The 22,331-nt window shown below is 40.9% G+C and overlaps 2 protein-coding genes across 5 annotated transcripts in view; both read left to right on the forward strand.

The window, feature by feature from the left end:
* Positions 1 to 927: 927 nt before the first annotated feature.
* On the forward strand, positions 928 to 18,223 carry LOC124070397 (carbohydrate-responsive element-binding protein). Of its 2 annotated transcripts, none has more exons than XM_046410280.1 (17): positions 928 to 1,598; positions 2,932 to 3,038; positions 3,323 to 3,405; positions 4,129 to 4,218; positions 5,256 to 5,297; positions 8,440 to 8,614; positions 9,713 to 9,793; positions 12,408 to 12,559; positions 12,683 to 13,268; positions 13,359 to 13,432; positions 14,156 to 14,426; positions 14,720 to 14,835; positions 14,980 to 15,102; positions 15,330 to 15,457; positions 15,843 to 15,966; positions 17,436 to 17,565; positions 17,699 to 18,223. In XM_046410280.1, the coding sequence occupies exons 1-17, from the start codon at positions 1,093 to 1,095 to the stop codon at positions 17,860 to 17,862; spliced, it is 2,952 nt and encodes a 983-aa protein (XP_046266236.1). In that variant the 5' UTR covers positions 928 to 1,092; the 3' UTR covers positions 17,863 to 18,223. The 2 variants fall into 2 exon arrangements, with proteins under 2 accessions (XP_046266236.1, XP_046266237.1); XM_046410281.1 differs by having other exon boundaries at positions 929 to 1,598; positions 14,159 to 14,426.
* Positions 18,224 to 18,598: 375 nt separating this feature from the next.
* Positions 18,599 to 22,331, forward strand: part of srrm3 (serine/arginine repetitive matrix 3) — a 65,765-nt gene continuing 62,032 nt past the window's right edge. For all 3 annotated transcript variants that reach the window (XR_006845272.1, XR_006845273.1, XM_046411431.1), the window contains exon 1: positions 18,599 to 19,169. The gene's annotated coding sequence lies outside the window, so the exon portion shown is untranslated. The remainder of the gene's footprint in view (positions 19,170 to 22,331) is intronic.

Raw genomic sequence — 22,331 nt, forward strand, 5'->3', positions numbered from 1 at the left:
CTGATTTAGTTTGAATTATATTTAATATTTAAATAAGATTAAGCATAAAATGGGAGTTTGTGGATATTAAATGCAACATCTTGCAAATATTTTCTATATTAATGTGAGGTAATAAGAATAAATCATCTTTCTACCGTCAAAGCATCTGTGTGGGTGTGCAACGTGCATGCACATATTTCTCCCACAGCTGCATTCCAAAAATTTTAAGCTTAATATTTTACAAGAGCTGAACCCCCCCCCCCCCCAACAATTTTTTTCTTTATTACATTAGTAAAGATGAGCTACAATGTCTCAGCTTCTCAACAAATCCAGAGTTAACTCAGGTATATGTGTACATCATTTCACAAGAACAGCTGCATTTGTAAAAAAAAGAAAAAAGACTGCAACTTTGGAAAATATTCATTTGACTTAACTGTATAAGTTTACATGAACTTTTTTTCACAGAATGTGGATCGTGGATTAGAGCTGCAACGATTAATCAATTGATTAGTTGACTGAAAGAAAATTAGTTGCCAACTCTTTTGATAATTGATTAATAGTTTAAGTCAATTGTCAAACAATTCCTGGCTCCGGCTTCTTAAATCTAAGAATTTACTGCTTTTGGACTTGGTTGGACAAAAAAAGCAAACTGAAGATGACATTTTTCACTATTTTGTGACATGTAGTAGACTAAACAATTAGGCCTAATCGATTAGTTGTTCCATTAATTGTCAGATTAATCGATAATGAGCGTAGTCGTTATGGCTAGCATAAACAGAGAATCTGGCTATTTAAAAATGGCATCCTTGCTCAGAATATCCTGCTATTAAATTAATTTATGAACATCCCATAAAAGTATCTTATAAGAAACTCAAAAAAGACTTACTCAAAGTATTATAGAGTAAATATAAAGTTAATACTGAGGGTTTCATACGTAATACGTTCTAATTAAAAAAAAATAGTAATAATTATTAGGGCTGGTCTATTAATAATTACCGTCCTGGTGGGAAGGACTTTACCACCAAAGCAAGTTGACATAACGATAGTAGCTCTTACTCAACAGTCCACACACTCTGTCAATGCTATGTGTCTCAGTTGACTCTCAGCTGACAGATGAGAGGCCTCGGTGCTGTTGGAGAGCGCCGCTTGTTTGAGGAAATATCGGACTATCTGAGGAAAACAAGGGAGGAGGAGGGCGAGTCAGTGGAGGAGAAAGTTCACTGTTCACTGACGGACAGTCAACCAAACCCTGAGTGGAAGCGCAGCATGGCGGGCAAAGGGACAGTTTGTTCAGCTGGACGGAGCCAGCTCCAGGACTCCTCGGACTCGGACTCGGAGGCGGAGGGGGGAACCGCTCAGGTGTCCGCCGGCACCGGACCGTCCGCCGCCCCTTTCCACAGCACACAGGTCATCCACAGCGGCCACTTCATGGTGTCGTCGCCCCACAGCGACTCGGCGCCGCGCAGGAGGAAAAGCGGCGGCTCTCTCACATATTATGACTTTGACACTGTGAACAGGACGTGGTGCCAGACGTACCGATACGGCCCGCTCAGCTCCGGCAGCCTGAGCATCGACCCCACTCTGACCCGCCTGTTTGACTGCATGTCCCTGGCCTACAGGTGGGTCCCTATTAAACTAGAACCACCCTTTGAAATCCACTTTTATCCCCTGCAGTTCAGGCTAGCCCACTTTTTTCATGTACATAAATACATTATTTAATGAGGTATTTTGGAGCTTTCACGCGTGTTTTTCATGTTAAAGTTCTCAAATGAAACAGTGCCCAAAGTATTAAAAAGCACATTCATTTGAAGAATGAACCTGCAGGACATATTTAATATTCCCCCCTCGCTACTTCAGAATTTACGTAATGTTTCATGAGCCTGCACATAAAAATATCTGTTGAGGTTTCTCTTTTGAAACTGAGGGTTGAGTTGTAATGTGTTTGGATGTGTTGGAAGAGGGATTTTGCAGTCTCTTGTGCAACAGTTTGGAAAGTCTTCACTGAAAACTGGACTTTGATTCTAGTTGGCAGCACTGGAGAGGTTACAGTGTAACAGAGGGAAAGAAGAGAAGATCCTGAAATGATGCCAGATGCTTATTTGTATATATATATATATTTTTTAATAAAGTGTCTTCACACCATGCTTATTTTAGGACAGTGTTACATACATCCGTTTTTGCCTTTTAGCTTTATCCTCCTCATGTTTAAGTGAGCAATGTGTTTTGTCTGAGTGATTCAAACTTGTTCCTGCAGCGACTGAGAAAATAAAAATTTAGTCCTGCTTTAACAACTTGTACACAAGGGTAGTCAGCAACCTTTAGTCTGAAGAAAACATTTTTTCTACCAGTGACTGTTTGGCACTTTATTTTTTTAAAATTTTATTTTTCTTTTTAGCTTGATGATAGTTGTGCAATAAACCCTGAGCCAGAGCTGGTAACCGGTACAACAAAGCCACAAATTTGTTATGAAGAGCTTTATCATTAACCAGACTGGTGTTAATTGATTCTTCTCCAAATAGTTTTTTTTTTTCTTTTTCTCAGTAATATGCTGCCTCTGCTGTTTTTGAGTGTGTGACATGCAGCGATGTTACTCCATTAAAAGCATGTTCCAAGTGACCCCCTTCTGGCCTCCTAGCAACTCTCTGAGCACCTCACATTAGGGGGCCTCTCCTCAGCTCGCAGCAGCCTGAGGGACAGCCTGACACTGCACTGGTGAATAAACAGATTGAGACCTATTAGTCAAAATCGGGACAGATATCTAACAGGGGGGAGATGGTGACTTTTTTTTTTTTTTCCACTGTGTCCATTTTCTTCTGAAGATCATCTACCCGTACTTGTCCCTCTTTCATTTCAAGAGAGGGGAAAAAACGAAGCAGCACATTGAACGCTACACATTTTCCATTAACAAAACTATGATTGTGGCTTTTTTTTTTCTTTTCCTTTTTTTTGCAGCGGTAAGATAGTCTCTCCCAAGTGGAAGTCTTTTAAGGGTCTGCGGCTGCTGTGGAGAGATAAGATCCGTCTGAACAATGCGATCTGGAGAGCTTGGTTTATTCAGTGTGAGTCCACCGCTCTTCACCTCCTCTCTCTGCTGCCTCCATATTCTTTTACATCTCTCCATTAACAATGAAGAGGGACATTACTGCCAAAATGCAACAGAACTCAGACAAGACATGAAAAGAGAAGGACAACTAAGTGACAGAACAGAAGTGAGGATCTGAACAGGACTATACCTTTTTTCACTCGCTGCGTTCATTCATGTAAACAGTAAATGTTATATATGTTCTCTATTCAAACAGATGTTACTCTGTTGATTTTGTTGCTGTGTACTTGCTGTGTTTAGATGTGGAGAAGAGAAAGAACCCAGTGTGTGGGTTTGTCACACCGCTGGAAGGCTCAGAGGCCGATTCTCACCGAAAGCCTGAAGTAAGTGATCAGTGATATTTTTAATGATCAGGTTGTTGAAGTGAAAGCTGCTTTAACTACTACTAAAGGAAGTGTTGACCCAAAAATGAAAATTCAGTCATTATCTACTCAGCCCTATGCCAATGGAAAGTAGGGTGCAGTTTCTGAGTCCACAAAACCTTTCTTGAGTTTCACAGCAAAACAGCATGACAGCAATCTCCTAAACAACTGAAGAGGCTTTAGACTTGTTTAGCCGAAATCTAAAAGCTAAAAGCTAAACCCATGAGCACACGTGTGCTCCTGGACAAAATGCAAGCTTCCCCTTACCAGGTAAAGGTAAACTTTAAAATCGTCTAGTGGTGCATGCATGCATGTTTAAGCTTGTGTACCCATTTCAGACAGGGTGCATGCTGTTGCATTTAGCTTAGTGGATGAGCTGTATGGAGCCATTTTATGGGGTTTTTTGGAACTGTTTAAAAGAAGTCCCCAGCTGCTTCAGTTGTTTATGAGATTGCTGCAACATTGTTTTTCTGTTAATTTCCAGAATTGTTTTGTGGATTCAGAAACTTCACCTGACTTTCCCTCTGCATAGCAGTGAGTAAGTAATGACTGAAATTGCGTGAATTGTTCCTTTAATAAAACATGCATGTGTGCGGTTATGAGTTTTGATAATCACTGATGGCATTGGGCATGTGTGTAGTTTCCTCTGTACAGAAAGTTAATATTTCTGTATCATGTTAACAGGCAATCGTATTAGAGGGCAGCTACTGGAAGCGGAGGATTGAAGTGGTGATCAAGGAGTATCACAAGTGGAGGATTTACTATAAAAAGAGGGTGAGAGCTCATTTTATTTAATCTCTTGTAATTTTTTAAACTGATGTGAAATCTTGTAGAAATATTCATGGTTTCCAGAGGATATACCTTAACTGTTTTTTGGAGATTCCTTGAATTTTCCTCTAGGCTGACATTTTTGGTTATGACTGACATATCTTCACATAAGAGAGTAGATAATAAGATTAGATAATCCTGTATTCATCCCCACAGTGCAGTTTCAAGTATTGCAGCATCTCAGGGCAGAATAAGTACAGGAGTGAACAAGTGGCAAAAAATAAAAAAATAGGATAATAACTATGATATATTAAATACTAAAAACAAAATCTACAATAAAAAGAAAACATACAAACATGCATGCAAGTAAGCTATAGTGTATTAAACACTAAAAACAAAATATGCACACACTGTATATGTCCAAGAGGAGTGCAGTGCTGTCCCAAAGTGGATAGTGTTATAGTGCAGTATACAGTGAAAGAGGCTATGGCAGGGGGCGTCTGACAGTCTGCTGCTGATGATGTCAGTCTGTAGTCTCCACTGCTGTTAAACACTCTGACTGCACTGGACACAAATGAGCGTGTAAAGCACTCTGTCCCGCTCTTGGGTGGTGTGAGTGTGTGGCTCATAACTGGATGGGTAATTGCAAAATTGGTGACATATATTCCGTAAAGGATAAATTCGGATTACTTTGGACATCCCCAGTGTTCCAGTAGCATCAGCAGCAATTTAAAGTTTCCACTCATCCTAACAATATGTATACACAGATGACCAGATGGTGTATCCTACTGACTTTGGTGATCGCCTGACTTTTTTTCTGTTGGCTGCCATTACATCTAGTACAGATATACGTGGTCCTCTCAAGATGAATTTTTATAACATTGGTGATTTGCAGCACCAGTGTCAGGTTAAAATTCTGAATTGCAAATGTTTGCATGCAAAATCACTATGGTATGCTGGTGAGCATGGTGAATGTTATACCTGCTGCTCACATGGCTGTAGACTTTATTTCAAAATCAGACTTCTCTTTTTGTCTTTTGCAGCTTCAGAAAAAGAAGGATGATATTCTATCAATGCTACAAGAGGTATGACACAAGTCCTGCTTTTATATTATTCAGTTGTCTGTCCCTCTGTAAATTTTGGAATATCACTAACAACTAATGATACTGACCCAAAAAACTGAAGTTGGCCAATTTATCCAGACTTCAGTGTGAGTGTCGGTGACCTGCTAACATTGCTTACTTTTCAATGCATGTGGAGCGCAACATATGATCATCAAAGTCCCCAAAGCAGCTATTTTTAGCACATAGATTTAGTTTCCCACAGTTAACTAAAAAGATGAAGAGAACATCAAAAAAGCGGAAGAAAATGTGCAAAACAGCTTGCGTCATGGCCTGGCATTTGTAGGCAATTGACACATGCTGATTGCTAACAGTGACAATACCTTTAAAATACCCCCTAGGCTTTATCTTTATTCAAGTGAATAAGCTGCAGAATTTAATGTCATTCAATCAAATCTGACCTACCTCTCCTTTGTGAAAGTTGAGCAGCAGAGGGGCAGCGAGTGTGACAGTGACGTCAAGGTGGCACAAACAAACAAAAGACGATGTGAGAAAGAGGAGAGACAGCAGAGAGGAACAACAAGAGGGAGGGACCCTTGGGAAGCATCTCCTACATGATAGTATTCACATGAGAATGCGACAAGTGCGACAGCCCTCAGTGCCACTGTGTCACCCCACAAAATCCCTCTTTCACCTTCGGCATCACGGTTCCTTTGCTTTTAGTCGCTCTTAGATTTACTGTGTTATTGGAACTCCATGTTTTACCTGAGGTCAAACTTAGGACCGCTGCAAAGATAATATCACTGTGTCTGTTGCTCAGACTGTATTGTACGGCACATCAAAGGGCACATATCAGCATGCAGTTGACAGGTCAAAGATCCCTAAACAAGGTTTTTATGTTTCATGGCTCGAAAGTGTTATCTCGCCTCTCTCTGAACAAATTACATGCAGCGCCTGGAAAAAACACCTCAGTAACATTAGTGTTTATGTCATAAACTTTATAATAGCTTTCAACTCTCAAAGCCCCAATCAAAATTTGAATTGACTATATAAATTTGCCTCCAACCCCATACTCATAAAGTCTTAAACAATCTGATTTGTATAGAGAAAGTGTCTTTATCTGTTTTCACCAGACATCATATCCAAGGGATTTTTTTTTTTTTACATACTAATCTGTCAGCCTTCACATTAAAACTTAACTTAACTTTGAAACTGAAACAAAGTCATGCCAACTTACCAAATGAAGTCATCTATAATATTATTACTGCCTATATATATATATATATATATATATATATATATATAGGCAGTAATAGGAATGTGATCTGCTAAATCTATGAGAAGTATTTACTTTGATGTTGCACAGTCCGTTGGACAGTCCAGCTGATTGGCCCAGAAAGACATTCATGTTATCTAGAGAATGGATCCTACTGATGACCCCCTGACTTTGCATGTAGTACCACCACAATGTAGACGTTTTTGATTCAGAATGAAATGTCTTCACAGTGACTGGATGGGTTGCCATGAAATTTGGTAAGCAAAATTCAGGATAAAATAAGTAAGAAATGGTGATCCCCTGACTTTTCTTGGAGCAACATCATGAGGTTAAATTTGTAATTTGTGCAATACTTTATTTTATGATCACAAATTAGCAAAACTAATGATACTCCCTTCATCTCATCTGTACTGTTTGGTTCTAACTGGCAAATGTTAGCATGTTAATATACTAATCTTACATTGCAAACTTGGTAAATATTACTTGCTAAACAGTTAACGCTTTGCTGGTCTTTTAAAAATGGTGAATGAGAGCGAAGAAACAGCATCACAGCATTAAAGGCTCAACCTTTTCTATGGTGCTCACTGCGTACCTTGTTCCAAAATATGTGTTTTCTGCATGATAGGAAGGAGTCTTGCCTAGCTTCTTTAGGACCAGAAGCCAGTGAGCATCCTTTAGTTTGAGAAACAGCTATTGTGAGCGTATTAGCATGCTAATGTTAGGGTTTGGCTCAAAGCACTGCAGTGCCTTGAAGAGTCACTAGTGTAGCTTGTACACTAGTCTTGATGTTTGTCCTTGTCCTATATTCAATGTGAGTACAGGAGGACAAAAGGGAGAAGTGTTCATTCCATATCATTAAATTTAACCTAATCTGCAAATTCTAATTTCTGCATATTTAATTTAATCACATCTCGCTTCACCTCTTTGGATTTTCTCTCATTTCACTTTAAGATAAATTTAATATTGTGCACCACCTAGTTCTAGAAAACCCCTCAAAAAATGTAAACAATACCCGTCGGAAGTGAGAAATTGCGAGGTGCTCATGTGCATGTGGACGGAGGCAGCAGCAGTTCGTGTTGGTAGGGGACTTGGCTGCCTGTTTGCTCGCACGTGAGTGTGACTGCCAGAATTAGGTCAGGGACAAAAGGCTGCTGCTCTTATTGAAATGGTGAGACATGAAAATAAAGAAATGAACAAAGCTGGCATAATGATAACCTGTAAGGGGGTAGTGTTTTTGAACAATATGTCAAAACTGCTTTTTCATCATGCACTGTACACACTCTCTCTCTCACACACACACATGCATATGCACACAGCAATCTTACCTCATTTCTACTTGTACACTTACATTTTGCCCCAAAGACAACAAATCGAAAGGTAAATGAATAAATTATAAGAGGGGATGTCGTGTGCCTAGACGTAATCAAAACAGTTTCCGGCTCAATTTGGGCTTCCCTATAAATGTAGCTTCAGGTTTTGAAGTGGTGGGTAAAGACAAGAGGATCAGGGTGAAGCAAAGCATCTCGAGCAGAGGGAAAAGACGGCCCTGGAGCTTAATTTTCTGTGAGTCTTTTAGTAGATTTTAAGGGGAGATTGGGCACTTGCAACAACATGGCATTACATGTTTGGTTGGCTTGTTTTCCACAAACTACATGTCATAGAGGAGAAGATGGCACTGTTACATGTGTGTAATTTTGGTTTTATGTAAGTGGGTGCATATTGTTTTGTACTGAATTGGCATTGTTGTGTTTTTAAGGATAACTGGATTCACTAATTTTGCAACTTTCAGTCCAATTTGTAGCAAGTCCTTTAATGGATGGATCAAGGACTTAATTTGTGTGTTAAAATATGATTTGAAATTGTTTTTAAACTGTGCTTAATGTGCTCCAGGGTCAGATCTGCCAGGCCAAGCTGGAGAAATGGTCCAATCAGATGTACCAGGAGCCTGAGGCTGCGCCAGCAGAGGCCCACATGTTTGACCTGGACTGCCTTCTGTCCGACATCTCCGACACTCTCTTCACCATGACACAAAAGCCATGTCCCTGGGCCAGTGACCGACATGACAGTGAGTAGTCAGCATTCTGAAATTTTTGTGTGACTTTCTGCTGTGACTTTGCACTGGCCTCAGATCAGTCCCAAATGCAGCATTAAGCTGTGTTTGGATGGACGAGTGAAATGCGGGCTGTGTGACATACAGTAATTAAACTATGTCTTTATCATGTGGATGCATCATTTGGCTGAAAATAAATTCCTGGGTCTATTTTAATTTCTTTATTTTATGATCAAATAACTGTCAAAACTCATTAGCCTAGCTTTATGTCATGTCTGCCACGAACAGGAGCCTAAAGGACCAAATTATGGATAGATACAGTACATGCAACTGTATGTATATTATGTTAAGTTGGAACAGTTTTGTTTTTTCCATGAGATATATTTGTATTCTGTGTTTTTTGTCCATACCTTTCTCATTAGTTTGATATGGACATGTGCTTCCATGCAACAGTCAGGAGGTTTTTTTGGCACATCCACCAAAAAATCTTTAATACTGAATGATCAAACTGAGCTGATTGTACTGAATGACTGCCACTAGGGCTGCAACTAACAATTATTTTCATCATTGATTAATCTGCCAGTTATTTTCACACTTTCACAAAACTGTGAAATTCAAACCACAATTTCTGAGCCCTGCGTGACGTCTTCAAACTGCTTCTTTTTCCAGTCAACATTCCAAAACCTACAGACTTCATTTACTGTCAGAAAAGCAGCACATCCTTACATTTAAGGAGTTGGAACCATAACTGATTAATCGACTAGTGCTGCAGCTCCAACTGTCATCAACTGGAAAACACACAAATCTTATTTCTGACTCAGATTTAAATGAATAACATGTACGATTTTGTTAATTTGTGATCTTTAGAGGTGGATAGGTGGATTTTTAACTGTTTCCATTTCCAGACTTTATGCTAAGTTAACCTAACTGGCTCCTGACTGTATAGCCTTGTGTTGAATGGACTGATATGAGAAATTATGTTAATGGTTAATGGTTTTGTCACTCGGTGTGGCTGATGGTCACATGGGTAAACAAGTCAGCCAAAGGAACCCACCCTATAAATAAGGAAATTCTCTATGATGAAAGATAATCTTTCATTCTCTTCGTCCTCAGCGTACACAAGCAATGCTGATATAATCCAGCCAGGCCTGACTCCACTGCAACCCAACCTGGATGATTTCATGGATATACCAGGTACTCTCTACCACCTGTCTGTCTTTGTGTGAGCTTGTCTGCCGATGGGATCCTCACATGCTGACACAGACTGGCTGCAAATCTAATTTCAAAAATCAATTCTTTTCTTGATTTTGCTTTAACTGCATCATATCCATCCAGTTTCAACTTAGTTTTTGTCCTGCATAGTTAATTATTCAATGACTGCAGTATACATGTCCTTTTAGTGTCTGTCTCTGACAGTGCGCAATTCACAAAAAATATGAAATTAAAATAATACATTTTATTATTCAGTTTTTAAATCTGAATTTAAGATTAAATTACCTATCACAGATATTTTTTTACATTGCATTTTGATGTGTATTGTTATTCTAAAAATCTGTTTCCAAGTGACACTCATTATATTACTTGGTCCACAGAGTTTAAAGGGGGGTCAGATCCTGGGTTGAGCCAGGGAAATGGGGAAGTGGAAGAGGATGTATTTAACCACAGCCCCTGGTTCTGGTACCACATATGAGGCTGGGAGGGGGATGGGTGTGGGGTGTAAAGGGATGGGCTGAGAGATCACGAAACTTCCTTCTCCAAAAACAAGCTCTTGATGACCTCTGTTCAAAGCCCTGAAGAGGATAATTCTGACAATTACCTCGGAAAGTTAGGAAAGTTGTCCTAATTAGAAAGTTGATTTAATACTAGACAAAGATGCCTGTTCCTGCAAGTAATTATGATTATTGATTAAAATGGCTTTAATCCATATTTTCATAGTTAAGTGAATAGGTGTAATCTGAAAGAGATCCCTCATAATGATAATTCCACAGAGAATTAGCACCAGGTAGCCTTTTAGTGTCTTTTGTCTCACAGCTTAACTGTTTTGGTTCACTCTCTCTGCTCTAACCAGTGACATTTTCAGCCTCAGCAGGGAACTATTTTCAGGAGAAAACATTATAAATCCACTGAATATACCGAAACATTAAGCAGCCCTCCGTTTCCCTCAGGAGGTGGTGGAGACCAAAAACAGAGCAAAAAGGAGAGTAAATATTATATCTATTTTATAACATGGACACAAACATGACTCCAAATAAATACTAATGTTTTGGTGCAACATATTTAATTCTCTTATTACTGACTCCTAAATTCTTTTATAAATTAACTGTATATAAAGATGCCTCAGAGGATGGCTTAAGCCCAGGGATGCTTGCCCTTTCAGAGCAGCAGGATAACTAGGAAGGCTGTGAGAGCTTGAAGAGCTTCAGGCAGGAGGGAGAAAGCAGGTTGGAGTTCAGATCCTTGCTCAGGGGCACAATGGCTGTGGTTGTTGTGGCCTTTGTGTTACTTTCAGTGAAGCAATCCGGCAGCCCTGTGGCTACAAGTCAGCCTTTGTAACCCAGAGACAACTTGCTGCCCACTGCTGTAATATGTGTGTGGGTTTGTGTCTTCTGTCTGTGTGCATGTGTGTGCGTAGCTGTTTGTTCTCACAGTGCTGGCAGGGTCCTCGGGGATCAGCTGTCTGCCTCTCTCATGGTCACAAGGTTCAGGGAGCTAGTGAGTGTCTGTCAGAGCGACACAGCCATGAGTTTAATTTATGCGCAGTCTACCACTGTGCTTCTCTTCAACATGTTATGCCAATATCTTCTCCATTCTGAGATGAAATCTTTGACATGCTGGTATGTATTTTTGAATTGTGCCATACTTTTGCCCTGTGTTTATAAAGCTTGTATCACGCTGGGTTCCAAATACTGTATGTGTTCATAATAGGTGTCCTGCTCTTAAAGGCTGAAATAAGTGTTTCATAGACTGAGGCAGAAAGACTAATTTGATATTTGATTCCTCGACTGTTCAAAAGTTGTTCTGAATGCAGCAATGTAAGTGTAAATAAACTGTTTTAAACCCACAGATGGCAGCTTGCTGCAGTCAGTTGCCAGCGTGGCTCCAAAAATACGTGACCTGGCAGATATGAAGCAGATACCTTGAACGATCACCTCGTACAGAGATACATTTTGCATGGAGGCTTGTTGCTTGATGTTTTCAGTCTGTGCTCTTATTCTCTGCTTTGTTGTTTGAATTTGTTGAAGTTGAATTTCTGAAATGAATGAATTTCAAACTAATTTCGTGTCACATTATTTGAGGTGACAAAAAGTTGCAAACTAAATTCTTTATTAATTGTAAAATTAACTGTCTTTGATTTTTCATCCTCTTTCATTTTTCAGTCCTTCAAAAGCTGAAGCTTAAGTTATTTCACATGATGTTTATACTGAAAGTATGGACTCAAACGTCAGTCGTTTGTCAGGTACTTCTGGATACATTATCTCATTGGGCTCTGTTAAGTAAACAACTCATGCAGATGGTCTGGGTTAATCACAATGCCTACTAGGCCTGTTTATGTGCATGTAGTGAGTTAGTTATTGTCAGAACTTTGTATTTATCCCACTGTCATGACCAGGTTGGTCCTGAAAAAAGATTTTAATGACAATTTTAAACAGGTAAATAGGAAAGGAAAGAAAAAAGGAGTAGACTGAACTGACGGTATGTGTTTGTTGTCAAAGCTTGATTTTTTTAGAATTAACATTAAAATTAAAGATTTAAGATTAACTGTCTGTGTGTGTGTGTGTGTTTGTGTGTATGTGTGTGTGTGTGGCAGATATCTTTATGAACTACCGGGGACAGCCCACTGAGCAGACTGGTTTTGCTGACTGTGGCTATTTTGAGAGTCCATCCGGCACAGAGTTTGCTCCAGTTCCCTCCCCTGTGGTAACGACCCCTCAGCTACTTATCGACACCCAGCTGGCACAGGTAGTACTACTGCAAACAGCTCTTCCTGCTTGTGAAATGTGTTGCTTCAGAAATATTTAAAGAGCAACTAATAGTACTTGTGTTTATTCAGTAAAATAGCTGTCATCCAACAATTTTCTTCAGCCCTCCTCATCCGGTTCCCGGCCAAACCCGACCAGACCGGAGCTGGGATGTGGTGAATACCACACATCTAGCATGATATCAGGAACCATGCCTTATGGACATCAGGCATACCCTGATCCACCTGTTTCTCTATCATACACCACAAGCATGGAACAGCCCTCCTCCTTAAGTGTTCCTTTTTTGTACCCACTGCCATGCCGCAAGTTTGGTTCCTGCACGATGATCAGCGGGACCCCCACTGTCATCACTCACACTGCCTCCACTGTGGGCACCCAGGGCTCTTTGCACCAGGCTCATGGCTACCATCACACAGGGGACCCATACCCCCCGACCCCCTCCCACTCTCTCAGTTACCCATCTGCATTGTCCGACCCCGTCCACGCAGCGCTGCCCTCTGTCACTGTGGCCCACTGCTTCTCAGTCCCAGAGCAGATGGGTGTAACAGGGGTCAGAGGGAAGCACAAGCAAAAGACAAGAGGAGTGAGGACAGCTGATCCCCCTGTGGCTCAGCCTGGCTCCCCATCCATCCAGGCACCCACTCCCACTAGCTGCCTGGCTAAGCTGCTTTCCTCCGGCACCCGTGAACGTGAGTCAGTTAGGTACTTATTCCTCTGAACAAATACATGGAATCATGTGTCTGTCAGAAGGAATGAACTATTTGTTTTTGTGCTTTCAGGGAAGCCATCACTAGGATTTGACACAAACCTGGTGACAACCAAAGGTCAGAAGTCATCATCTCCCAGCTCCTCGGTGAGCCTGTCCTTAGTATCACCAGACCTTTGCTCATTTGTCTTCATAACTGGCTTAGCATAGCATCTCAACAATATATGATAGATTTTCTTAAAGGAAAAGATTGTCTGGGAGTTTGATAATTTGATTTATTGCCATGAGTTAGATGAGAGGTCGATGCCACTGTATGTTAAAAATGAATCTGGTTGACATAGCTTAGCATGAAGACTGGGAAAAGTGGAAATGTTAGCCTGGCACTATGCAAAGATAACACAACTGCAGCTACCAGTGCCAGACTCACAAATTTACATGTTATATCTCATTTGTGTAATCTGTACAAAACACTACATGTTGTGGTTTTGGGGTCTGTGTGCAAACCATTCCTTGGTTGGTCAATGATTTCTGTCTTGAAGAAATATATTTCAAGAAAAAAAATGTTTTTGCAAATATTGTAATTATTTTTACACCTACAACAGTGGCGTATGAGCAAGCGAAGGCAATTTTATCCAAAATATACACACTGTGATATTTGACTGAATGTAAAACATTGCAGAAGCTAGTAAATATTATCATATGAAGCTTAAAAGTTTATAATCATATATGAAGTTATTTCAAGGTTGCCTATAACTGTTTTTGGGTTTTGAGTAATTTACCCTTTAAATCGCCTAACATCCTCTTCAGGTAAAATAAAAATAAGCCTTTTTTTGGAAAGGCATGTCTAAGTAGGGATTGTGTGTCGTTTAGCAGTCAGGCAGCAGCACGCATGTTGGAGGAGCTTCATCACAGCTGCAGCAGGGACCTGCTTGGCCTGCGGGCATCCCAGTGTTGATGCCTCTGCATAGCCAGAGTGCCACCCTGGGTCACAGTGGACCCCACGCCAGCACCTCCAGGGGCTCGGCAGTGTCTGCCCTGCTCACCCACAGCTCCACACACACGGACACAACCCTCCTCATTCCCAAGACGGAGAAACTATCTCCCGTCCAGCTCTACAGCACAGACAGGAGCACCTTAACAGGTATGCCACTCGGTGCTCCCAAACACTCAAATGAAATGACACTGAACCTTTTTCAATTGCAGTAATAGATCATATCTTTTTTTAATTAGTGAATGATAGTGAATAATAACATGGTCATTTTCAAGGAATACACTGTAAAGCACTTTGGAGACACTGACTTGCTCAGTGCTAACACTTCTGTATACTTGCTGTTGAGTTTCAGCAGGCATCTGACTTTGGTGATCCCCTGACTTTCTGCTCTTGTGCCAGCATGAGGTTGATCTTTTTGGTTTTGAAAGAAATATTTCTCTTAGTTAATTTTCCAGGACATCCAGGCCAAACTTCACCACCAAACCCTTTAGATAAAACCTCCAATTCAGAGTCCTTACACTCAGGCTTCTCAGGACATGGAAAGATAGAAACAAGTAAGGTAAGACCCACTGTCTTTCTCATTTACTGTTTCCATAATACAACAGGGATTTTTTATTTAAGTACAACCAAGTTCTTGTTCACCCGCTCTGTGAATGTGGGTGTGCATTGTGATGTACATGCTTCTATGCTGTGTTATCTGCAGCAAACAGAGACCAGGAGGATAACTCACATCTCTGCAGAGCAGAAGAGGCGTTTTAACATCAAACTGGGTTTTGACACTTTACATAATCTTGTGACAACACTCAGCTCTCAGCCAAGCATAAAGGTACTGTGAATGGATGTGCAACTGCATTAGAGATACAAGTGCTGAAAGGCAGGGGCGTAGTTGATGCACAGTTTAACTGGAAAACTGTATGAGATGTAAAGTAGCTAAGAAAACATCTCATATTTATGAACTATGGACTATGAACTATAACTTTAGTAATATTGAATATTTTTGAGTGATTGTGGTGTATTGCTGACATGTGCTAACCCCCATATCTGCTGTCACAGATCAGCAAAGCCACCACACTGCAGAAGACTGCTGAGTACATCAGTAAGATGCAGCAGGAGAGAGCTCAGCTGCACGAGGAGGCTCAGAGACTGAGAGAGGAGATCCTGCTCTTGAACTCTGCCATCAAGTGAGACCTTTAGCTAGGCTTCACATCTGTGTGTGTGTGTGGTGTGTGTGTGGACAGAGCCACAAGGATTGGATGGATATTCTGGTTTAATGTTACATCAGGGTGATATTAGCATTTCATTTTAAGGGTAAGTTTCCATTTTCGGAATGACAGATTTTACCCCTCACTACTTCAGCTGGAAGGCATTTCTTGGCCAGTATGAACAGGAGGGATGATTAAAGCAAGCAAAAAGTGTTTCACCGTACATACGAGCACCGGACCATTGATTTTAGACAGACTTAAAAAAAACTGAGAACCTCTCCTTCACTGACTCATTTTGGCCTTTCCTTACTGACAGGAATATGCACCTCACTGCTTTGTTGACTCACTTTGCGTCTCCCTGCAGTGCGTGTCAGCAGCAGCTACCAGCCACCGGCGTGCCCATCACACGGCAGCGCTTTGACAACATGAGGCAGAAGTTCAGAGAGTACGTCCAAGCACAGACGCTGCAAAACTGGAAGTTCTGGATTGTATCCTTACAAATGTCAATCTGGTTATTTAAAACTCCACACTGTCACAAACACAACTTTAAAACTTAGTCTGCATAACATATTATCCTCCAGCACTGAGTATTAAATGTACCCATCTATTCCTATGTGAGGTTCTTACAGTATATTTCATTATTTTGCAGTTGTTGGCTGCAGCATCAACTGACTTCTTCAGACTTTGGAAGAATATCAAATTTTATTTTGTTCTCCAACTGTTTTCTTTGAATCCAAATGAACTAATTAAACCAGGCATTAGGCCAATCTGGAAGCACGCAGAGTTACTATGATGCAGCATTTTTGAAATGTATTCCATGCAGTGCAGATTCACATATAATAGCTTTTTTTTTAATTCAAACAGAGCACATTTCTCCTCTGGGGTGTCTCTGTAATCAGACAGATAAAATGAATGGCTATGTGTTGCAAATGCCAGGAGCATAAAAAAATACTATGATATTAATCCATAACTTTTTCCTGAATGACCACTAAATCTCTGCCCTTATCCTGAAGGCAAGATAAGAAGATTAGATTACAATTTTATTATCTTTGTGTGTTGCACAAAAACAGCTCGGGGGTGTTTTCTTGCCATGAATATTTTCCTTGGTTCCTCCAGGGATTGTGCATTTATCTGTTTGCTGATATTCTAAATTAAAAACATGCACTTCTCTGAGATGGTATTTGCTCTTTACATAAGGTCACAATAGCAGCATTTGCCACATGTTTGACTGTTAATGTTCTTGCCTTTCCATGGTCAGTTCTATATTCACTGATCAGAATTGACTCGTTTTTTTTGTCAAGCATTAGTATAGTGGTGCTTCCAAATCAGTGAGCACTCACTTGTAATGTTATGGCTGAAATAACCATTAAAAAGAAGTCTGATGACATTATATCTTCTGTCATTGTGAACAGATCCCGTGAAAAGATCAAAACCAACAATGAATGATAGCCCGTGTATCCAGTAAGTGTGATGTAGCCTGTTCCTTTGGGCCTTAGAGCTCCGCTGTTGTCTAAAAGCAGTCAAAAACTTGTCAATGAGCCACATCATTGCAATGGATAACAAATTAATTCACTTCAATGAACTTAATACTCTCTAGTGCACCCAGTGTGTATTAATCCACAGCTGAATATAATCCCCAACAAATCTCTTAAAACCTGCAGCGCTCAACTGCTAATTACTGAGCTTTTTTTTTCTTCTTCAAATGAAACAATATATTTATGACCTGTTATTAATGCTTAGACAGGAAGCAACAGGCTCGAGCGGGACATCAGAAGAGAGAGATCAGAAATTGTTGAGAGATGGTCTAACATTTTGTTGATTTTGTTCTTGTTTTTTCTGGGATTTGTAATGCTTCATGCTTAATATCTATTCAGTCATGTTAGGAAACCAAGAACAGAGAGAAAGAAAGAACTCTGGTGTTGAATGAGTCAGACTTTTTTCCTCAACTCAGTGTCAGTTCAGTATCATCATCGAGCCGCTGTTTGAGTCCTACAATGGAATGGTGTCCACTGCCAGTGTGGAGGATCTGTGTCGATCCACTTTGTCCTGGCTGGACCAACACTGTTCCCTGCCCGCTCTACGACCCAGTAAGTCCAGTATGGCTGCTTCCTCACTGCAGAGCTAAACCCCATATTCTCACAAGGAGTATTAATGGTTTGCTAGTACTGCTATCATTCCACATGTTTCATTGAACTTTCACATTTTTGTCATTTCTCTCAGTGGTTCTGAGTTCACTCCGTCTCCTGAGTACCACCACTGCCATCCTGACAGACCCCAGCTTGCTGCCAGAGCAGGCCACCTTTGCTGTCACCCAGGGCGACCCCGCTGCTGCTCTGGACCACTCCTTACAGCCCGCCTCTCGGGACAATATACACCCCATGTGACCGTGCAGAGCAGACCCAGTGGAAACTTAACTGGAATCCAGCACGATGCGCAGGAGCCTGCAAGTCAGAGGAGAGCAATGTAGAATAATTAGACTCAACGCTCAGCTCCCAGACTTTTAATAATGCATAATCACATTCCAATAAAACTCACCAGCTGCAAAAAGAATGTATTTCAGTACACCCAAAAATCGTAGGAACTATATGTGATCTATGCCTAGATTCTGATGAAGGTAATATGCACTTGTAATTATTTCTCAGCCTCGAAATCTTTTTCTTTAGTAAAGTGACTGGAAGGAGATGTCAGTTACTGTGACTGTGAATGAACTGTTTAATTGTCTGTTTAAATAGTTTGGGAATATCAGTCGACAGCTGCATTTATTCTCAGTTCCTTTCACATCTCAGGTCAACTATTCCGTGTATACTATTGCCATAGGTTACTGATATTTACTCAGGGCAATATGAATCACTACAGCCCACTTTTATCTAATGTGGTACTGGGTATCTCATTCCACTGCAGGCACAAGGAAAGATGCAAGAGAAAATGAATAGCTTTAGTCAGCAGGGGTTATTTGTTTAGCAGCTCTCAACATTTGCAGGTTTGCACCACCATCTTGAAGGTCAGATTGTGAAAGGATGGCTGCTTTGAATAGAGATTTCAGCCTTTCACTTTCTTTGAACCAGGTTTAAAAGTTTGCTAAACCCTGAGTTATGTCAAATGTGCAGCGAAGCACAGCATGCAATTCATAGAACATCACTCCTGAGTTCACTGATGTACAGGTCTTTTCACTGCAGACATGTTGACTCAACATTAGGTGAAGTACAGGTGTTGCTAAAAATGTTAACAATAGCTTTGTTCTACCTGCTAAAATATTTAAAAAGGTCGTCTGTGGACTCTTTCTGGGCTATGACGTGGGTAAACTGTCCCACTTTGGCCCTTGGTCAGGACAAACAGAAAAGTATGGGAATCACCACGCTAGGTGACGCTATCCAAGTGCGCTTGACTGCATTTCGCTGTGGTCTGCCAATTCTCCTCCGGACTGACAGAGGGCGCTGTGTTGCAGGCTAGGCCAGAGAAGCGCAGTGTGGAGTTTTTTTGTTCCCAGATCTCCTCGGTGCGCTGTCCACTTCAGCACCACAAGCCGAGCAGAGGCAGCGGGCTAGCTAACACCGAAGAGCAAGATACCGAAGACACGGCTCAACATCAGCACCAGCACCGACCTGAGCCTCAAATACAGAAACTACCGTAAGATACCCACCGATATCCACCAGAAACACCGACGACAACGAGACAAAAGACTGCAGAAAAGGTAAGAGTTTTCGAAGAAGCTCAAATAGGATCAAGTTGGTGGAGGCAGCGATAATAACGGGCATCACTGAAGCAGAACAAGCTCTCCTTCCCTTCCTGGTTCATAAGTATTGTATGACCGTATTAAGGCGTTGTTTACGTTAGCGTCTTGTGCTGTTTGTACCGCGTATGTTCATCATACGGGTAGTTTGTTAGAGAGAAAGAGAGACACTACAGGGACGAAGGGCTGTTCGGAGACCGTGTTTTTGCTGGGCAGCCTCTCTCCGCTTTGCAGATGGTGGTGTTATAGAACTCGTCGGTTTCCGTTGCTACACTGTGGCCAGCTGTTCTTTCTTTATTCCCCCTGTTCTGGCTGCCGGACATTTAACACCACCGACACTGTTCTGATACCGTTGCCATTTCTCTGTGTTGTTTAACCGCCTCCACTCCAGTTTACACACTGTGTTCAATTACTGGATTACACAACAGTAAACCTAAATGTATTTACCGCTACATGCCTAGCTTTGTTGTTCATATGAAGTATAATTATCCCAAAGAAGCAAATTCGAAGACGGTCCATATATTTCCCTGAGCTTATAGTTTCCTCATTTCCACCGAACGCGTACTGAGTGGTTGTGTTTTGTGGTTTTGCAAACAGACAAAGACGAAAGAGTTATTACCGTTTTGTCAGACTAGTGAAATTTATGTTGATAGTAAATTCTTCAACATCAGACTTTTTTATGCACCCACTGTACCTGTTTTAATGGCTCACGAAGCATTACTAATGTTCTATCTATAATGAAGACGGTTGTTAGTTAGTGTGGTTTTATGAACAATGTGTGAATCCTTCTTTCAGTGCTGCTGGGCGAAAGCGTTAGGTCTAGCTGTAAATTGATTGTAAATATTTCCTGATGCACTGAACTCTGCACTGACGGAGTGTTGTTTTGTTACAGCTTTGGGTTCATTTCAATATTTGAATTCAAGAGAAAGAGGAGATATTTTAGGGATTAATGATTCAGAGATTAAAATATATATATAACCATAAACATATAGACCACTTTTTTTATAGACCACTTTTTAAAGAGTGAGAATGATTCAATGGCTCAATTGACCTCCTTCGTTGTTGTGACTTTTGCAGTCTTACTAGGCTACGTAACATCCCTTGGACATTCCAGAATATTTAAAACAACAAATATCAAAACAAATGATAAAAAGACACAGCAAATCCCCAAAGGCACAGCAAATTGTTCAAGTTATTTTCAATAGAGAGAACCTCAGAGCTTGTGACAAGCTCTGAGCTGTTTCCTAATGTACATAATATTATATTGTGGCACAAAATATTGATACTGCCACTGAAACAGTTAAGCCATTGGTCAGAGCACAGAAAGTTAATTGGCATTCATTTTGATAAGTAATTAATCTTTGGAGCTCAAAATCAAAAATTTGCTGTCACTAGCTTCTCAAATGTGAGGATTTGCTGCTTTTTCTGTTTGTTTACGAAGATGCCACCTTGAGTTTGGGAAAATGCAATGGACATTTTTCATAATGTTTGGACAATTTATAACCCAAACTAACTTTTAATTGGGAAAATAATCAGCATCTCACAAGCCATCATGCCTCTGCAAGGTACATTATGATATACAGCTGTGTGACTAAATTCACAAATGCCCTACCGCAGTCCATGTCGACATGGCAAATGAGTGTTTGGTTTGTGGTTTGAGTTTGTGACATGCTGCTCGGTTAAAAAGGAAAAGTCAGCAGGGGCTGTGTGAGTGACAGGACAGAGACAGCGCTGGCCAACTACTCGGCTGCATGGGACTTGAGCACTGCTGGTCTGCACAAACTGAAATACTGAGTGTATCTCAGGAAGCAGTCTTCCATTTTGTCACAGGCAAGATAGGCCCAGGTGAGGTAAGAGGCTGAGAGAGGGATTAACTTGCATTAGGATGTGGCTGCTCATAGAGGTGTGAGAGGAATGTCAGTCATTTTGGCTCTATCTTCCTCTGCCGTCTGTCTCTCAGCCTCTTTCCCCACAAAGCATCTGTCTCCTGCCTGCTCTACATTCACACTGTTCCTAGATGAGCAGCGGTACCTTGGATACCCCACCACCATTCTGCAGCATCTCGGTGGTTGTCCTCGCTGTCCCTGCTCGACACATGCAGCCTCTCTCGGTGCTCTTCACTCCGCTCATCCCGCTGGCAGACACACACAGCTCCTCCTCCTGTCCTACTTCCTTCTTCTTCAGCTCTCCTGAAGGACGAAGCTGCTGTCGGTGAAGCCTCGAGGGGATGAGAGAGGGACAGCGGAACGGGTGGCAGAGGGAGGATGGAAAGGTAGCTTTTATCAGGCTGGAGTGTTTCTGGCAAGTAGCATTTAAGTGTCAGAGCACAATAGTCGCACATCTTCTCATGATGTGATTTGATGGTGTGTTTAAAAAAACAAAACTGCTGTATTGTTAGAGCACAGGAAGGTTGTTTCTGCTTATTCATAGAAAGACATGCCAAATTGACTCAGGATTTGCAAGAAACTGGAAGAGCCTGTAACAAGACTTTCTGATTCTCCTTGAAAATGTACTTCAGTTGGCAGGGCGAGGACTGTAGCGTGGCTGGGCTGTATGCTTTCACAGCAGGTGGTAACTCCTTCATGTTTTATTTAAAAGGCTCGTCAGTCTGTGTTCCTCTCTCAAATCCAAATCCACATAGGAAATGCTTCTAGCTAGTTACTGCTGTATCATTCGGGCAGAACGGGTGTTAAGCATTATTTCCAGGAAGCTGTGATTTTTGTTTTGGCTGTTTTTGATGTAAATTTCTCATAGCGATCAGAGTGGGAGACTGAATAAGACTGTGTGTCACCCTTATATTTATTATAATGATATTTGAGACATTTCATCTGAAAAAGAAGCTTAAATTTGTCAAATCGACAACAGGAGTGTCATTTTTTTTGCTCAGAAGCGGGACTGGATTTTGTTCCACATCACTTCCTGTACATTGGAAGCACATTAGAAAGAGCTCTCTTAATAGTATGCCAGTACCATTGTAAACAAGAAGAATGAAGAACAATTCATACGAACAAGTTGAAAGAATCACACCAGTTTATTTCAAATTTACAAATTTTTATCTGTTCCTACCAGACACTACTGAAGATATCATGGCATTGTAACTTCCAGCCATCTTGAAGAATTATT

The sequence above is a fragment of the Scatophagus argus genome, chromosome 14 (assembly GCF_020382885.2).
Source record: "Scatophagus argus isolate fScaArg1 chromosome 14, fScaArg1.pri, whole genome shotgun sequence".
Lineage (NCBI taxonomy): Eukaryota > Metazoa > Chordata > Actinopteri > Scatophagidae > Scatophagus > Scatophagus argus.